The 18,950-nt window shown below is 39.5% G+C and overlaps 1 protein-coding gene across 1 annotated transcript; it reads right to left on the bottom strand.

Annotated features, from left to right (window-relative positions):
• Positions 1–10,927: 10,927 nt before the first annotated feature.
• LOC105924241 (zinc finger protein 260) lies at positions 10,928–17,749 on the bottom strand. The gene is made up of 2 exons (XM_036130604.1): positions 17,705–17,749; positions 10,928–14,150 (listed from the first exon to the last, which is right to left on the bottom strand). Coding segments are annotated over exons 1-2 (2,280 nt in total). The 5' UTR covers positions 17,706–17,749; the 3' UTR covers positions 10,928–11,871.
• Between the last annotated feature and the right edge of the window lie 1,201 nt (positions 17,750–18,950).

Below are 18,950 nucleotides of genomic sequence, written 5' to 3'. Positions count from 1 at the left end.
CATGTTTGATTTTCTGTATGACATATACACTGTTATGTTGCATTATGTTGATCAATATGGTTTTATGATAAAGAATGGAAACTGTCCGCTTCAGACACACATAAATCAGACACATAAATTGATTGCATAAATCAAAAGATTTATGCAATCTTTTGATCTGATATAGGAAGAACCAGGATCTGATTCCAGATCCTTAAAATACTTGGTAAGGATAATTTTCAGATTCAATACGGGGGATTCAATCCGAGAGCAGGATTTCACCTGAGGGTCTCATCAGTTTTTACCATTTCTTAGAGAGGTGGAATTTTCTGGTTAGAAAGGCCCTGTCTGCCCTGTGATGCCCCCTACTGGTACTCCTGGATTTGTAAGGTATGGAAGTGATGGATGATTGTCCATGGAATGGAAAGCGGAGGACCGAGTAGGAGGTTTTTTGGGGTGGAGGTAGAGTAGACGGATTCGACCTTGGTTACTGAACCGGTTTAGCTTACCTAGTCCACTGTAAAATTTAAATAATGTGCACGTAGGAACCTAAAACAGGCTTAGCTCAATTAGTTGAAACCCAAATTGTAGATGAAAGCTAAACCTTTGATCTTGTGTGTTAAAACTCTATAAAGCATTCATGTTGATCATTACTAAAAGTTCCAGCACTGCCCGGTTCCAACACAGGAACCTTTGGTGTCCCACATTATGAGTTTACTGAAATTATTCCTTTGTAGTTTGTTCACATATTCCTGTGATGTGTCATCTTATTTTTGTGAGTGATCACACAGATAAAACATTATCTATGTGATCAAAAGGGTGGACTGTTATAAAAATATTATTCTGAAGTCACTATGGCCTCAAACCACTCGGACATAGGAGACTGTCTTGTTTTGTCCCTGGGGTCACATCAGTTTTTATCATCTTGTAGAAGAATTAAGTTTTCTGGTGATTGAAAGGCCCAGTGGTACTCCTGGATTTGTAAGGTATGAAAGTGATGGATGATTGTCCACAGGAATGAAGAAAGGAGAACAAAGTGGGGTTTGACAGGGTTGGGGTAGAGTGGACGGATTCGACCTTGGTTACTGAACAGGTTTAGCTTACCTAGTCTAATGTAATTTTAAAATAATGTGCACATAGGGACCTAAAACAGGCCTTACTTAATTAGATGAACCCTAAATTGTAGATAAAAGCTAAACCTTTGATCTTGTGTGTTAAACCTCTATGAAGCATTCATGTTGATCTGTACTAAAAGTTCCAGCACTGCCCGGTTCCAACACGGGAACCCTTTGGGTCCCACTTTACGAGTTTACAGAAATGGTTCCTCTGTGTTTTGTTCACATTTTCAAGTGATGGGTCAACTTGTTTTGTCTTGATGCTGACGACGCCATCATCAAAAAAAAGAGAGAAATGTTAAAAGAATTATTATTCTGAAGTCACTATGGCCTCACACCTCTCGGACAGAGGAGGCCTAGAGACCTGATATCTGTGTATAAGATCCACTGTTTGCCGAGTGCAAGGCTGAATGCTGCGTAGAATGATTATTGTCTATGATAGACTGTCTTTGTTATGTCTCAAACCAAGGCCACTGTGTGGTATTAGGGAGAGCCGAAAGCGAGGAAGGGGAGAGACAGGGCAGACGCAGACTGCAGCGGGACCGTGGGGTGTGATTACTTTCCATCTCTATGATCTCTGCTCTGTTTCTCAATAAAAGTGCTGAAACTTCATCACTCCACAGTTTCCTTATTCAGTAACTCTGGGAAGTCAGTTATTGTTTAGAATTCCCACCACACTGTTCAACACTGAAATAGAAATACATTATTTGTAGATGTTTAGTTTGTCAATTATTAAATAAATGTCTTTTTATAATTTTCTTGTACTTAATGGCATATAAATATGCATTTTAACAAACTTCTGGCCCAGAATTTATTTTGCTTTGTCATTTATATATTCTTTAGGTATTCTGAATTATGGCAGGATTGGCCCTCCATATAACATACCAGAAAGAAATATGCATTTAATGGCAAACAATTTCACGTTTTTAGCTACTTTTTGGCTCAGTATTTGTTTAATTGTGTCATTTAATTATTTCTGTATTCTGAATTATGGCACGATTGGTCCTCCATAGTGAAACTGCCAAGAGAGAAAAGAAAATGCCTTCTTTCTTCACTATAAATATCACAAAGCGTTGTTTGGAGGAACTTTCGCAGCAGGGAGACAACAAAAACTTCATGTTGAATGGTGCTACATGCTAAGCTAGCACATCCTTTGCTTGATACTATGCTAGCATTAGCACCTCCTATGCTACATCCTACGCTAGCATTAGCACCTCCTAAGCTACATGTTAAGCTAGCATTAGCACCTCCTAAGCTACATGTTAAGCTAGCATTAGCACCTCCTAAGCCACATGCTAAGCTAGCATTAGCACCTCCTAAGCAGAGCTGCAGGTTTAGCCAGTTTTCTGGGGGAAACCCTGCAACGAGTTGTGATGAAGAGGAGGAATCCATCAGCTGCTGAAAACGGCTCCTAAACTTTAGCTCCATCCACACAGTTAGCATGAAGAAGGAAATCTCCAAACCTGATGGGTGCAGCAGAACTCTGGGCTGGAAAACATCCCCCATCATTGGTGTCTCCTCTGCTGCGTCCTGCCGCTCTTTGAGCTCCTGCTTCCCTCCAGTTTCTCCGCTGTGCCTCCAGCTGCTGGACTTCTTTCCAGACTTCATCACCTGCAGCAGCTGCTGCTCTCTTTCAGCCTCACCAACACTCCCGATTCCGGCCTCACAGCAAAACAAGGACAAAGAACCCGGAAGAGATCAACGCGGCTGCGCGTAGAGTAGACGCCTCATTGAGCGTAGGTATGCACGTTCAAGTTACCGCCATATTGTATGTGGCAGAAAGTAGTGAACGTCTATGTTCACTACTTTAGTATTTAGATGGAAAGGTATAGATGGAGCTTATATATACTAGCAAAGATGCATATATATATATATATATATATATATATATATATATATATATATATATATATATATATATATATATATATATATATATATATATATAATAAATTAGGAACAGACTTTTTGGGGGAGTATTAAAGGGATAAAATTCCTAATAGGAGAAAAAAGTAAAAGAAAAAAAAAAAGACAGAAGTGGTGATATTATGAAAATAAGGGTGGGAATAAGAGGGAACATTTCCAGAATAGTCACAGATTGCAAAACAATTTCAGTCCTGGAGTAATAGGGCCAGGTTAGATTCTTTTAATTATTTTTATTCTTTACGGGAATAAAGTCAGGAGAATGAAGCCAAAGGGATATGAAAATAAACTTGTACTATTGTAAAAATATTACAAATATAAAGTATATTCTGAGATTAAAGTCCCTCTGATACTGTTTAAGTGTCTGAGTCTAACAGCAGATTTGCCACATTTAAGATGGCGGACGCTCTGACGCATCCGCAGCATAGGTAGAACCATAGACATAATATAAGAGTAGACGCGTGGTTCTGCCTATGCTGCGATGCGTCAGAGCGTCCGCCATCTTAAACGTGGCAAATCTGCAGTTACTCAGTCACTTAAACAGTATCAGGGACTTTAATCTCTGAATATACTTTGTATTCATAGTATTTTTTGTTGTTGTTGTAATACAACACGTTTATTTTCGTATCCCTTTAGCTTCATTCTCCTGAATTTATTCTCCTAAAGAATAAAAGTATTTAAAATAATCTAACCTGGCTTTATTACTCCAGGAGTGAAATAATTCTGCAAACTGTGATTATTCTGGAAATGTTCCCCCTTAATTCTCACAATATGACGTTTTTATCGTAACATTATCACTTTTGTGTTTGTTTATTTTTACTTTATTGACCTAGGACTTTTTTTCTCATATTATTAATTTTACCTCTTTAATACTCATCCAAAAAGTCTGTTTCTAAAGGTTCACATGTGACACGGTTTTATGAAATAATGAAGACCACAATGTTTAGATTTAACAAATTGATCCTTATATTCATAACACATACACACACAAATATACATATCTATCTATCTATCTATCTATCTATCTATCTATCTATCTATCTATCTATCTATCTATCTATCTATCTATCTATATATATATATATATATATATATATATATATATATATATATATATATATATATATATATATGTATATATGTATATATATATATAGCCTGTGTTACCACTCTGCAGCTTTAGTGTGTCCAGTTTTGCAACATGGTGCAGCCTTAGTTTATAGAAGGCAGATACAAGTAGTGAAATCAGCCAGAATACATTTCCATGCAGCACAGAAATGAGGCATCTTCTCTGATCCACGTTCACAATAACAGAACTTAACTTTTTTCTGCCACATACAATATGGCGATGACGTTGACGTGCGAACCTGCGCCCTATGGCGCGTCTACGTATATATGTCTGTGGGTAGAACCACTGAGCTATATTATACACTGGAGTGCTAATCACCGTCTGTTTGAACGAGTCGCTTTGAAGCCACCAGCCGCCATATTGGTACTCCCTATTTTCCCCCAGTAACTAGGGAATATGTGCGCTACAGCATCGAATAACGAGGATTTTGTCATGTTCAGGGGGGCTTAAAACTTTTAAAATGTCAAATGCCATATACTTTTATGTTATGTTCTAAAACTATCAAGTACTGAGAAAGTCATATGCTGAAATATTTTGCATTTTATATATAACATTTATAAATATATAAATAACAATATACAAAAACATATATTTACATATGTGTATACATATATATACATATATACATATACACATACTTATATATACATATATTTAATATGAATAACATGTAAAATATTTCAGCACCTAATTTCCTAGAAGTTGATAGTGTTAGTACATCCACTGACTGTAGAATTACCTGTGAAACGTTTTCACTCAGCCAGAAAACTGCTTGTTGTTGCAACCAAATCCTGTGGGATTCTGTGAAAGTAGGGAGTAGCAAGATGGCGGCCAGTGACTTCAGTTTTTCGGCAAAATCAGCACTCCAGTGTATTATAGAGCTCAGTGGTAAAACCCGTCCAACCAGGCGTCTACGTAAATTTTTTTTATTTATTTATTTATTTATTCGAACATGATACAAATATAAAAATAAAATAGTGCACAGTAACAAGAAGTGCATAAGAAAGAAGAGAAAATACAGATTTTTGTTTCAGTTAACATATCATGCTCAAAACGGGGTAGGAAGAAGTGAGAACTTATAAACTCCTACCCCTAAACACTTGAGACTTTAGAGTCCTACTGTCATTAGAAAAAAAAAAATCAAAATCAAAGTGGCAGTTTGAAGTAACAGTTACTAATATTTACCTATACATTTTCCCATTTTATGCTGGTTTATCTTTCTAAACCCTTACACCAAGTTATTATCTTCAATACACACCTTATTGCTTTCTGTCCCCATGTGTATATCTATTGAAAATTACCTCTTTGTACCTTCTTTTGAATTGTGTTAAACTATTGCTTTGTTTTAAATCTTCATGTAACTTATTCCATAACTTTACACCTTTAATTGAAATACAGAAGCTTTTCCTTGTTGTTCTAAAATTGCGGATCTTGAAGATTGAGTGACCCCTTAAGTTATACCCCCCTTCTCTTTCAGAAAACGTGCTCTGTATGTGCTCAGGTAACAACTTCTTTGATACCTTGAACATAAATTGAGCCATTTTAAATTCTACAAGGTCGTCAAATTTGAGAATTCTGGATATTATGAAGAGCGGGTTTGTGTGCTCATAATAACCGACATTATGGATGATTCTAATGGCTCGTTTCTGTAGGACGGTTACCGGATGTAAAGAGCTCTTGTAATTAACTCCCCACACTTCACAGCAATATGATAAATATGGTAAAATCAGAGAGTTATATAGAGTATGAAGTGATTTAGCATTCAATACATGTCTAGCTCTGGCCAATATGGATATACTTCTACTGAGTTTACTCTGTAAATGTTGAATATGAGGTTTCCAACTGATTTTGTCATCTATTATTAAACCGAGGAACTTATTAGCAAAAACCCTTTCTAGAGTTACGTCCTCTATTTGAACTTGAATTTCAATATTTTTATAACAGTTCCCAAAGACCATGAATTTCGTCTTGTCCAAATTTAGGGATAATTTGTTATGGTCAAACCATATCTTTAACTTACTAATCTCTGAAGTGACTGTTGAGAGAAGATGCTCTAAATTATCTCCTGAGGCTAGAATATTTGTGTCATCAGCGAATAAGATAAATTTTAATGCATTGGACACTTTACTGATATCATTTATATAAAGATTAAATAAAATTGGTCCCAATACTGATCCTTGTGGTACTCCACAGACAGTCTCCTGCCAATCAGATTCCACATCTCCCAATTTCACAAATTGTTTCCGGCTCTTTAAATAACTCCTCATCCAGTCAGAAACTACTCCCCTAATTCCATAGCGTTCTAATTTTTTAAGTAGGATTTCATGATAATAATTGGCCACATCGTTTATCTGTGACAAAAACATTACAGGGAAGAGAACAAAGAGCATATAACAAAGCCAGGGGACAAATTTTTACAATATATAAAATATAAATTTACTAAACTTTTATAGCATTCACATGTGTTTATAGCTTCTTTGTTTTGTACTTATAGAAATAGTGGATAAATATGGTTGAATTTCAGAGAGAAATTCAGCAGAATCCCAGAACTCTAATCGTTCTGTGGATTCCTGCCTGTTTGCCCCATCCTTGTCTGACCAACACTCTGTACAAGTACCTGACTCTGCCTCTCTGCCAAGCCTACCTGTTACCTCTGCCTCTCTGTGTTTTTTTGGATCAAGACCCTGGACCGGATTCAGGTTAAAGGCTTTCGGATTCCCCTTCTGTTACCTCTGCCTGCTTCTGATTCCCTGTGTATGACCCTGGACTGTCCGCTGACAACACCCCCAGCATTAAGTTGTGTTTTGGACTCTGCTTCGTCTTATACAGATTTAAGTGCTTCTTTGACATTGGCTTTTTCCTAACATCTGTCAAGATGATTTACTAATTTGTGAACTACAAAGATTATGGACAAGGTCACCACACCACTGCCTGTGGTAACTTGATAGTTGCTAAAAATGAGCTATGCTGCCTTGACCTGTCTGACACTTCAGCTGCTAAAGTCCTCTGCTCTGATAGGAGCTCTGATATTCACTGAACACATCATATAGTGCAGTCAAAGCTAGATCTTTATCTGCCTGAGGTGGAATATAGACAGCTGTGCTAGTTAGTGATGGAAATGGTCAGAACCAGAATGATAGTCAGAGCAGCTGAACCAAAATGGGAAAGTCCTGGTGTCCACACCATCAACCATCTGTTATTAGATCTGACACACATTCCTCCTCCTGTTGATGCTCCTGCCTTTACTGTTCTGTACACCCAGTGCAGGTAAAACAACTGAACCGTATCCTGTTCAGAACCCCTGGGGTTCTCCAAGTCTCAGAGAAGGAGACAAGGTTAAAATCGGTGATGTTCTGTTGTAACTTTACTCTGGGCACAGATTATCCAGTTTCAGGTCCAAAAAACTAGCAGGCATCCTCCACTGTGAACTGGATGATGCTGAGTTTGTTCATTGGTTCTAGTTTGCTGACTTTGCTTTGTCACTATTGGAGTCCTTCTGCTTTGTTCTTTGAAGTGAGGTTTATCTCTGGAGACCATCGTAGCTCCAACAGTCATTGCATTGTAAGTAGTTAGAACTAAAGTGTTTGGTTAGAAAAGTGAACTTAAAGAGACGTTACATAAAACCAGAGTCCGGTCAGAGGGACCAGTTTGATTTCACAGATGATGGACTAACTGCTGTCTGTTCGAAAAGAGAAACTAACAATTCCAAAGGATTGTGGGCGACTGTGGGTTGAGTAGTCGTTTTGGAAACAGAAGGCTGTGGGTTAATTCCAGCTTCTCCTTGTCACACTTAACCCCATGTTGCCTACTGAGCTGGGTATGAATGTGTGTGCGATTGGGTGAATGTGGCTCTAGTGTACAGCACTTTGAGTGGTTAGTATGACTGAAAAAAGTGCTATATAGGTTCAGTCAACTTATCATTTCCAAGAAAATTATCAATTCAACATTTCAAACACTTTAATTTGTGAAAGAGGGAATGGTAACCTGGCCAGATAGAGAATTCTGTATGTTATAAATCTGGGTCTTTTACCATTGAATCAGCAGAACCCTCCGAGCTGTTTGGGTGAAGCGACACCTAGTGCTCGCCTACCAAAATTTGTTTTCAGCCAATCACTAATAAACCACTTGTCTGTCATCTATACTGACGTGCTACAAGCTCTTGCCAAACCTGGTCGGGTTCCCGTGCCAAAGACACTGTGCCCTAGCGGCCCCCAGGACTACAGACCGTTAGCATTGAGGTCCCACATCATGAAGACCTTTGAGAGGCTAGTCCTGGAGCAGCTAAGGCCTATGGTCAGGCCCTTCACTGATCCACTACAGTTCATCTACCAGCCCCGTCTGGGAGTTGAGGACAGCATCATCTTCCTGCTGAACAGAGTCTACACTCATCTGGACAAGCCGACGAGCACTGTGAGAATCATGTTCTTTGATTTCTCCAGTGCCTTCAGCACCATCCGTCCAGCTCTACTGGGTGAGAAGATGACGGCGATGCAGGTTGAGGCCCCCATCGTGTCCTGGATTGTTGATTACCTGACGGGCAGACCACCGTATGTACGCCTACAGAACTGTGTGTCTGACAGGGTGGTCAGCAACACTGGAGCCCCTCAGGGGACTGTCCTCTCCCCCTTCCTCTTCACCCTCTTCACCTCAGACTTCAGCTATTGCACTGAGTCCTGCCACCTTCAGAAGTTTTCTGATGACTCAGCAATAGTTGGCTGCATTGAAAAGGGTGATGAGAGTGAATACAGGACTTTGGTGGGCAACTTTGTCACTTGGAGTGAGGTGAACCATCTGCAGCTCACTGTGACAAAGACTAAGGAGCTAATAGTGGATCTGAGGAGGACAGAAACACCTGTGACCCCTGTTTCCATCCAGGGGGTCCCTGTGGACACTGTGGAGGAGTATAAGTACCTGGGAGTGTACTTTAACAATAAGCTGGACTGGACTAGAAACACAGAGGCGGTCTACAAAAAGGGCCAAAGCCGGCTCTTTTTCCCGAGGAGGCTGAGGTCCTTTAACATCTGTGGGACGATGCTGAGGATGTTTTATGAGTCTGTTGTTGCCAGCACCATCTTCTTTGCTGTCACATGCTGGGGCAATGGGCTGTGGGCTGCTGACAACAACAGACTGAACAAAGTGATCAGGAGGGCCGCTGATGTTGTGGGGGAAGAGCTGGACACTCTGACGGCAGTGGCAGAGAGGAGGATGCTGTCCAGGCTGCAGTCCATCTTAGACAATGTCTCACATCCTCTCTACGACCCACTGACCCAGCAGATAAGCTCCTTCAGCAGAAGGCTCCTCTTACCCAGATGCACCACAGAGCGCCACAAGAAATCATTCCTGCCTGTGGCTATCAATCTCTACAACGCCTCCGTCAGTGATTCAGACAACCCCCCCCCCCCGTAACTATCATTTATGCATTCTGCACTGTTCACTATCACTTTATTTGGATCTATATATATATATATATATATATATATACATACATACATACATACAGTATATATTGACTTATATATGTATATATTCATATTATTTTTTGTGTGGAATGTTGTAAATATATATATATATAAAAAATTTTGTATATCTGGAGCGTGTAACAAAAGTAATTTCCCTCTGGGATTATTAAAATATGTCTGATTCTGATTGTGAGAAGGGCAAAAACCTTGTTTCCACTAACAAAGGCCTTCAACTGCGTTCTCTGGTGTTCCTTAAATAATCAATATTCAGTAAATTGGACAGTACGGATGAAACAGCAGCATCAATGTTACCACTTGCTTCCTTGCTGTGACCCGTCGTTGTCTGAATCCAAACAGTCACTTCTCTGATACATCACATCTATAAAAATCCTGCCTGGCGATCATGAGTGGCCCATCCACTGTGGTATTGAAATCCCTCCCAAAGATGGATGTGTGGAGCTCTGTGGAACGAAATTCATCTGGCAAGAGTTAGATTGAGTGTTGACGCTGCTTGAGGACATCACAGATGGAAGAATGTGAAGGGAGCATTGTTTTTAGAAATACTTCTGACCTGTTGGCACATGATGATGAGTGGCTTATCGACTGCTTCAGATTAGTTATTGTTGAACTGGCCCCAGTATTACAGAGGGAACCGGACTTGTAACGGCTCCGATAACAGGAGGAACCGCCTGTTATCGGAGCCGTTACAAGTCCTAACCCCACTGTGGTCTTTACAACCGGAGCTTTTCAGAAGGAGTTGACTGACAGGTCAAGCAGTTAACATCCTCAAGCTCTTCCAAGACACTGCCTTAGGGTGATCGTTCTATATGTTGTTCAGTTAAATTAAATTCCCCTAAACTATGGCTCTCATTATAGCATGGAGTCCAAATCGAAATAAAATCAGAGCTATGACTGCAATATTTCTATAAATAAGTCGGTCGAGACAGATGACCGTTCATACTGAGCCCGGTTCTGCCGGAGGTTTTTCCTTCCCGTTAATGGGTGGTTTTTCTTCCCACTGTCGCTTCATGCTTGCTCAGTATGAGGGATTGCAGCAAAGCCATGTACAATGCAGATGACTCTCCCTGTGGCTCTACGGTTCCCCAGGAGTGAATGCTTCTTGTCGGGACTTTGATGCAATCAACTGGTTTCCTTATATAGGACATTTTTGACCAATCTGTATAATCTGACCCAATCTGTATAATATGATTGAACTTGACTTTGTAAAGTGCCTTGAGATGACATGTTTCATGATTTGGCGCTATATAAACAAAATTGGATTGAAAATTGAATTGAATTTAATAATAATGCTCAACCCTTGATTTTGCTATAAGAATAAGAATTCCTTTATTGTCCTTCAATGGGGAAATTTGGGTGTGGCAGTGGCAAATACAAAGACAGTAACACACATTTTTTTAGTGATGAAAAAAGAAAGAGAGTAAGAAGAAAAAGAGCTAACTGGTCTAATCTAAAGTTAGTTCTAAAAAGAACCAAGAGTAAGATAAGAGTAAATATTGACCAAAGAAAAAAAAATCATGGTGGAAAAATAAACTCCAGTCTCATACCTTACACACTATAACAGAATATGCAATATTTCCATAATGTACAATTGCAGACTTAGTAATTGTTTTATATAACATCCTGACTCAACGTAAAACTTTAAAGTGCTCCACAAAGTTTGTGGGAACAGACTTCCTCATTGAAATTTTGGAGGCATATTAATTACATTACAACGATATGAAGTACATTACTGCAATCAAAATGAAGCCAGTTTATTTAATGAGTCACTGATGTCACTCACTACAAATATCTTTTTAGATGTCTCTATGACTGATAGCTCTGTTGCCATGGTTGTTTGTCAGGTGACTTCCAGGTATTTTCATTGCTTCCCTAAGTAATCATATGCAGATGCGTCAAATTAGATGGAAATTGTGAATTATCAAGACAATGCATGCAGTGACCCATCTATGCACTGTTTTCAATTTCAAATTTTCTTTGTTTTTTTTGTTTTATGTCTAAATATTTTTGTGCACCTTATGTTTTTAGATAGCGCTGCACACTCTCTCATTCATGAGACCCTTGGTGAGGTAAGTATGTCCCACTGTAGAGAGTGGGTAACAGGGCCATGTCCCCTTCCTGGGATCTCAGGAGGTCAGTATAAGTTATGTGCTTCACACAGATGAGAGTTTATCACAGACCAGCTGAATCATCTGTGCTGACACACCTCCACTACTTGGACTTCCTTGCTTTTTGCTCAACTTTGACGCTAAGTGTAACTAAAGGGTTTCTCTCGTATGTGTATTCTCGTGTGGATTTTTAGATGTGACTTGGTGGAAAATCTTTTTCCACATACATCACAACAGAATGGTTTCTGTTCCATGTGGATTCTTTTATGGACATTTAGGTTTGACTTTGAGGAACATCTTTTACCACAAACATCACAGGCAAAAGGTTTCTCTCCTGTGTGGATTATCATATGTCTTTTTAAATAAGACTTTAAGGAACATCTTTTACCACATGTTTCACAAACAAAGGGCTTTTCCCCTGTGTGGATTATCACATGTTTGTTTAAATCTGATTTTGAGGAAAATCTTTTACCACATGCATCACATGCAAAAGGCTTCTCTCCTGTGTGGATTCTTATGTGTTTATTTAAATCTGAATTTGAGGAAAATCTCTTACCACATGGACCACAAGCAAAAGGTTTCTCTCCTGTGTGGATTCTCATGTGTTTGTTTAAATCCGACTTTAGGGAACATCTTTTACCACATGCATCACATCCAAAGGGTTTCTCTCCGGTGTGGCTTCTCATGTGTATGTTTAAGCTTGATTTTAAGGAAAACATTTTACCACAAGTATCACAGCCAAAGGGTTTCTCTCCTGTATGTATTCTCATGTGTACATTTAAATATGTCTTGCTGGAAAATCTTTTACCACATCTATCACATTCACAGAGTTTCTGCCCTGTGTGGGTTACCATGTGTAGCTTTAAATATGACTTGCATGAAAATCTTTTACCACATTTATCACAACTAAAAGGTTTCTCTCCTGTGTGGATTCCTATATGTTTATTAAAATGTGATTTGATGGCAAATCTTTTACCACAAATATCACAACTAAAAGGTTTTTCCCCTGTGTGGCTTCTCATGTGTAAAAGCAGATGTGACTTTGAGGAACATCTCTTACCACAAGCATTGCACCCAAAAGGTTTCTCTCCTGTGTGGATTCTCATGTGTATGATTAAATGTGACTTTGAGGAACATCTTTTACCACAAGCATCACAACCAAAGGGTTTCTCCCCTGTATGAATTCTTGCATGTCTATTTAAATTAGATTTTGTGCTAAACATTTTCCCACAAACATCACAACCAAACTGCTCCTCTACCATGTGTATTTTCATGTGTGCTTTCAAATGTGAGTTTTTGGAAAGTATCTTTTTACAAATATCACAACTGAAGTGTTTCTCTCTTGTGTGGAGCCTCATGTGTCTACTTAACTGTGACATCTCGGAAAATCTTTTTTTACAAACATCACAGCCAAAAGGCTTCTCTACTTTGTGGATTCTCATGTGAGATTGTAAATTTGATTTTGAAGTACATCTCTTTCCACAAGCATCACAACCAAATGGTTTTTCTCCTGTGTGAATTCTTGTGTGTTTCTTTAAATTTGAGTTTGAAATAAATCCTTTACCACATGCATTACAACCAAAAGGTTTCTCTCCTGTGTGAATTTTTATGTGTCTACTTAGGTTTGACTTTGATGAAAATCTTTCACCACATGAATCACAACCAAAGGATTTCTCCCCTGTTTGAATCGCCATGTGTGTCTTTAAATTTTTCTTCCAGTTAAAATTCTTGGTACCTACAAGGACGTTTTTGGGTGAATCAGCATGTTTTCTCTCTTTGAAACATTTTTCATCAACGGACAAAATTGAAGTTGTTAATCTTTCATGACATGTCATGGGATGCTGTGGAAAGAATCTGCTGGGAATTTTTCCCCCACACTTGGAGTAGCTGAAAGATTGAACAGTGTTTCCACTTAATCCAGGATCCATTCTCTCTTTACAATCCTCCTCACTGTCTTCAGTTTCAGAGTCTGACAACTGTTTAAGCTGAGATTTATCACGGTTCACATCCTCATCATCTCTATCATCTTCATTGTGTTCAGTCTCTGAATAGTTGGAATTGCATCCATAAGTATTTAGATATGAATTACTGTTGGAGTCTGCTGTTCCAGATAATTCCCCTTTAATTTTTACTTTAAAATGGTCAGCTGAAATGCTGGCTGGAAAATATCTGACTTCTTTTTGCTGTTTATGAAAGTAAGAACATAGAGGTTTCTCTTCATCCTCTTCACTCTTCATATGAATAACAGTTGATGGACACCTGGTATCTTCAGTCTCCGGCTTCAAATTCAGTTGATCTCCTTCCTGGCCTGTCCAGATTCTTTCACTTTCCTCCTTTATGTGGAGGAGCTCCAGCTCCTGCTGATTCACATCTGGATTCTGTTCTTCAGCAACCTCTTCTTTAATATCTCCAGGCAACACTGAAACAAATTACATGCATTATGAACAAGTGTATCTTGACAATGGTATAACCATGATAAAGAGTAGAATTAAAGGAATAAATATACAGTAAGTTAACAACAGGTAAAAATCAGAGTTGCCACAGTCAATACCCCCATTTAATATTTTGAACTGCTGTTACTTATTTGCTTTCCACTTACAGCCTTCCTTTAATCTAGGAGCTATGTATAAGCTCACCTGGCCTGCTCTCCTCTACAAAGAATCCAGACCTCGGGACAGTCAAGGGAATAGCAAATAGCAGGTGTCAACATCAGCTACTAAAAGCAAGGCACTGAATCAAAGTATGAAGTACTTAAAGGAATAAACTAGGCTCTCCAACAACAATACAATGAACTAGATCATTTTGGATATTCAGCTAGGTTAAATGTGTCTATATTTAATCATTTTAAGATTAATGGCTAAGTCTGAAGAAATAGAGCAAGAGAAAAGAAAGCTAACAAATTACAGAGCAGCTGATTGTTCTCTAGTCTCTTAGTCAAATATGATGTGTGTGGCCCTAGAAACTAATCGATGACCTTCAAACTACAGGAAAATTGACCCAACCACAGGCATGAAGACAAACATTCCCCCACATATCTGCAGGTTGCCAAATGGGGTTTTGGTGGGGTAGGTATTAGGGGGTTTTATCGGGCGGAAAACAAAAGAAACAAAACAAAAAAAAGGGCAAAATGTTTAATATATTAAGTGAGCTAAAGAGGAAAAGAGACACTGAGATCCTCTCTCAATATGGCTGGAGCTATTTTTTTAAGTCATTACGTAAAACTATAAAAGGTAAAAAATGAAATTGTACCAGTTAGTTAGAGGTTGTGTCTCGGTGCATATTATTAGAAGGAATTGATTTGGTTGCATGTGTTCAGTACAGTGACTAGGAACCAAACTGTTCTACATGGGGCCGGGCCACCGTTAAGGTTCAAAAGGTTTTGGCTCTTCAAATGTTTATTTTTTTATGCCATCACACAAAAAAGTGGTAATTTGCTTTTAATAACAAAAGACACAAATCAATTTAGAATACAAAGAGCATCCCTTAAAAATTACTGAACACATCTGTGGCTTAACTGCAAAGACATTTGTGAAGTTCAAAAATAAAGTGCAGGTTTTGGCAAACTGCAATGCTGTTGTTATCTTCTAATACTGAGAAAAACACACCGGGGAAGACATGTTTGTTTATTTATTGTCAGGCAATAATGGAGCCAAGCCTGGGTCCTGATTCCACCACATTTAATGAATTTATCGGCTATTTTTATCGGAAGAATTTACTTATCGGGCCGATTTAAAATTCCACCATATCGACCGATATTTTATCGGTCCGATATATATTGTGCATCCCTAATCAAAAGCAACAATTATTTTAAATCTCTTCCACGCCATCTTGTAGGATGACTCATTTCTATAACCGTTAGTAACTTCCATTTAACTATGATGTGCATATACATCACTATGAAAATGTGGAGGGGGTGTGAGCATTGTATATGTGAACATTTACATAGATTAGTATTAAAAATGCACAGATGTATCAGAAATATTAATTTGTTTTTCTTTCTCAAAGCTGTTTAAAGTGCAATTTACCCCAAAATCTGCTTTTTTGCTAATAAACTTTATAAGATGGGCCTAAGGCTTGCCACAGTCTCCATGAGAATAGAGTTTTCTCAGAAAGCTGACAGAAACATAGTAGCTCAGGGTGCACTGTGCCGTTATTTTGTAAAGACTGTGAACACCAGGGACGGGACTGCCCTGCTTGTATAGTTTATAGCGTAAACACTGCCAGTAAGCAGACGTGGCATGTTCCACCATTTAAACACCGGAGTTGAACTGCACAACTACAGTTCAACAGATGTGAGACATATCCGCTGCTCCAACCTGAACACACCCGATTAAATCACATCCAACTGAAGTACAGTCGTCGGAGAACCCTTGAGAAAAAGGTTCTGCTCAGACATTGTATCAAGAAATAGCAGGGAGAGCCTCAAGGAAGGGGCTGTGAGACCAGAACGACGTCATTCACTGCGGGAGCAAGACAAATTGTCTCTGTTCTCTGTGAGTATGTTGCAGCCTTAAGGCTGCTACTTCAATGATCCTGTGCAACTCTTTTAATTTTCATGTTAAGTTCTGCAATACTTGTCTCAACCTGTCTTAGTGCTACTCTCCTTGGGTTGAATGTTGTAGCTGAGCTTTCCTACCAGTTCATACAGTACATGCTTTCATTATCATATCATAGCGCCGCGTTTAGGGTGTAAAAGTCAGACACACATGCCCCGTTCATTAGACACAGATCAATGCTTGTGTATTGCTTTGTGTGGGATTGTAAATGTTTGGATTATGAGGTGATTGGGTTGATGTCATGGTGCAGTTTTTGGCCTGCCCGTCTCCCCATGAACTTTCCAGCGTTCCAGTCTGCTCTCCCCTGCCGGATCGTCTTCACCCAAACCTTGTCTGCTAGTCTGAGCTTCCCACGTCTGCCTGCCAGAGTTTCCTACGTCTACGCCTGTCTGCCGCCTGCAGGTACCCTCTCTGCTGTGCTGCTGCTACTCCAGCGCTCCAAGAACTCTCTGCCGTGTTGCTGTTCCTGGATCCCAGCGCCCTTTTCATCGCCCTTGGAGGTTGCCTGGCTCCACAGCACAGCACTCGCAGCTCACCAGCTCTCCCGACGGGTGAAAAGCGCCACAGGACCCCTGTGGTGTTCCTAGAGGTACCTCAACCATAGACTTGCCATGTAAACCAGACACCCCCTGATGCTCGAAACTCATTTGGTGTGGACACAGCATTAGACCATTGAACTGTGAAGTGGATCCCCCACAGCCACCTTGTCCGTTCCATTTGGGAGACCCAGCACTGAACTGGATCCCTCCATGGCTTTTCCTCGTCTCATAAGCCCACAATCCTTCATCCTCTCTGTTGCAGTCGGCTGCCTGGTTCACCCATGCCAAAACCACTCTGTTGCACAACCCCTCCCTTTGAAGAAGAAAATAATCTTTACATACCCCATCCCAACAAAATGGTTCAGAAATTTATTTTTATCATTTGTTTTATTTAACATTAAAGCTGTTGTTCTGAAGATTACTGATTCTGAGCCGACTTGACATGTGAATTTCTCCAATGTGAGATAAATAAAGCCTATCTTATCTTATATGTATAACATATATATATGGGTTCATTTATAACATAAAAAATTCTAACAACTAAGTTTTGTCCTTTTATTAGGCATTTATTAACAGTATTCATCATAATACTGACCGCAGGTACAGACCAAACATTTAGAATGATTGGAATGTTCTGGACAAAAAAGGCAGGGCTGTTCTTCTGCCCCCTGCTATACCTTCATGCCCACCTAGGGGGCGCACACCACCATTTGAGAAGTACTGCTCTTGTCAAAGCCAACATGTTTTGAAGAAATAGGATTAGAGCATGCAAAGTCAGACTGAGCTGACATTTTGTCTGATAGGAAGCTGATGAATCCAGAGAGTTTTGGCCTTTAGCTGCAACACAGGACCCAGAAACAAAGTAAAGCAATCCTTACTGTTGATAGGAGCAGCAGTTAATGGAAAGCTGCTATCAGTCTCCTCCTTCACAAGGAGCTGCTCTCCTTCCTGACGGGCCCCGGGTTCCTCCTGTTCCTCCTTTATGTGGAGGGGCTCTGACTCCTGCTGCTCCCCCTCAGGACTCTGTTCTTCAGGAGCCTCTTCTTTAACATCTGCAGCCAACACTGAAACACATTACATGCTTTATCAACAACTAGATCTTTACAATGTTACAACCATGGGAAACATTCAGTTTAGAGAAAAAGATTTGATCAGCAGTGTAGAGAAAACTGAACCTCAGGAACTGACAGTTTCACCCTAGAAATGATCACCAGTAACTTTAGTGTAATTCTGGTGTGGAAATTTAATGTCATTATTCTGTTAAAACATTTAATAACTGCTAAATTCTGCATCTGTTACATCTATGTTAAAATCATTAGTAGCTTTAGCCAATTAAGTTATTAGAGCCACTGTTGAAGGTCTAAAGAGCCTCTTGTTGCTCCAAAGCCACAGTTTGCAGAGCCCTGCCAGAATGGGATGGACAAGGAGAGCTTTAATGAGAGAAGCAGTCAATGGAAACTCTGGAGGAGCTGCAGAGATCAGCAGCTCAGGTGGGACAATCTGACCACAGGGCAAGTCTTCTGGTCCGTCTTCAAAACTAAGACTACACCAACACTGTTCATCACCCTGAACACTCCATCCCCCATTATTGTAGCCATGGCAACAGTGACCTGGGGTCCGTTCTTCGTATGTTGCTTAAAACATTCAAGATCAAATGAGACATCCAAGATGATTTCATCCGGCTAATCATGATTGTTTATGATTAGCATCACTGGATTGAGTTATCTGAGATAACTGCGCGTTCATGCGTTTGTTTAAAAGGGGAAATGTATCGATAGTAGAAACAATGATCAGCAGCGCTGCTATTGGCTGTTCAGCATGGACAAAGAACGCCCACAGTTTTTCTCCCAAGCAGAACAAGAGCTTTTAATGGAAGGTTATGCTGAATTTGTGTCATTAATTAACACGACAGGGAACACCTCAAAGTCTGTTAAAGCCAGGAGAGAGGGCTGGCAAAAAGCAGCAGACAAATTAATGCGTAAATACTGTCCATGGTAGATGTTTCTATCACTTTCTACAGTATGAATTTTTGCATTTTAATAATTTCATATTTACTTTATTCTTTTATGTCAGAGCCGCCACAGGAGCCACTAGAACATGGGGGAAAAAGTAAAGCACAAGAAT

This window comes from Fundulus heteroclitus, unplaced genomic scaffold, assembly GCF_011125445.2.
Source record: "Fundulus heteroclitus isolate FHET01 unplaced genomic scaffold, MU-UCD_Fhet_4.1 scaffold_364, whole genome shotgun sequence".
Lineage (NCBI taxonomy): Eukaryota > Metazoa > Chordata > Actinopteri > Cyprinodontiformes > Fundulidae > Fundulus > Fundulus heteroclitus.
This window is presented reverse-complemented; position numbering and strand designations above follow the sequence as displayed.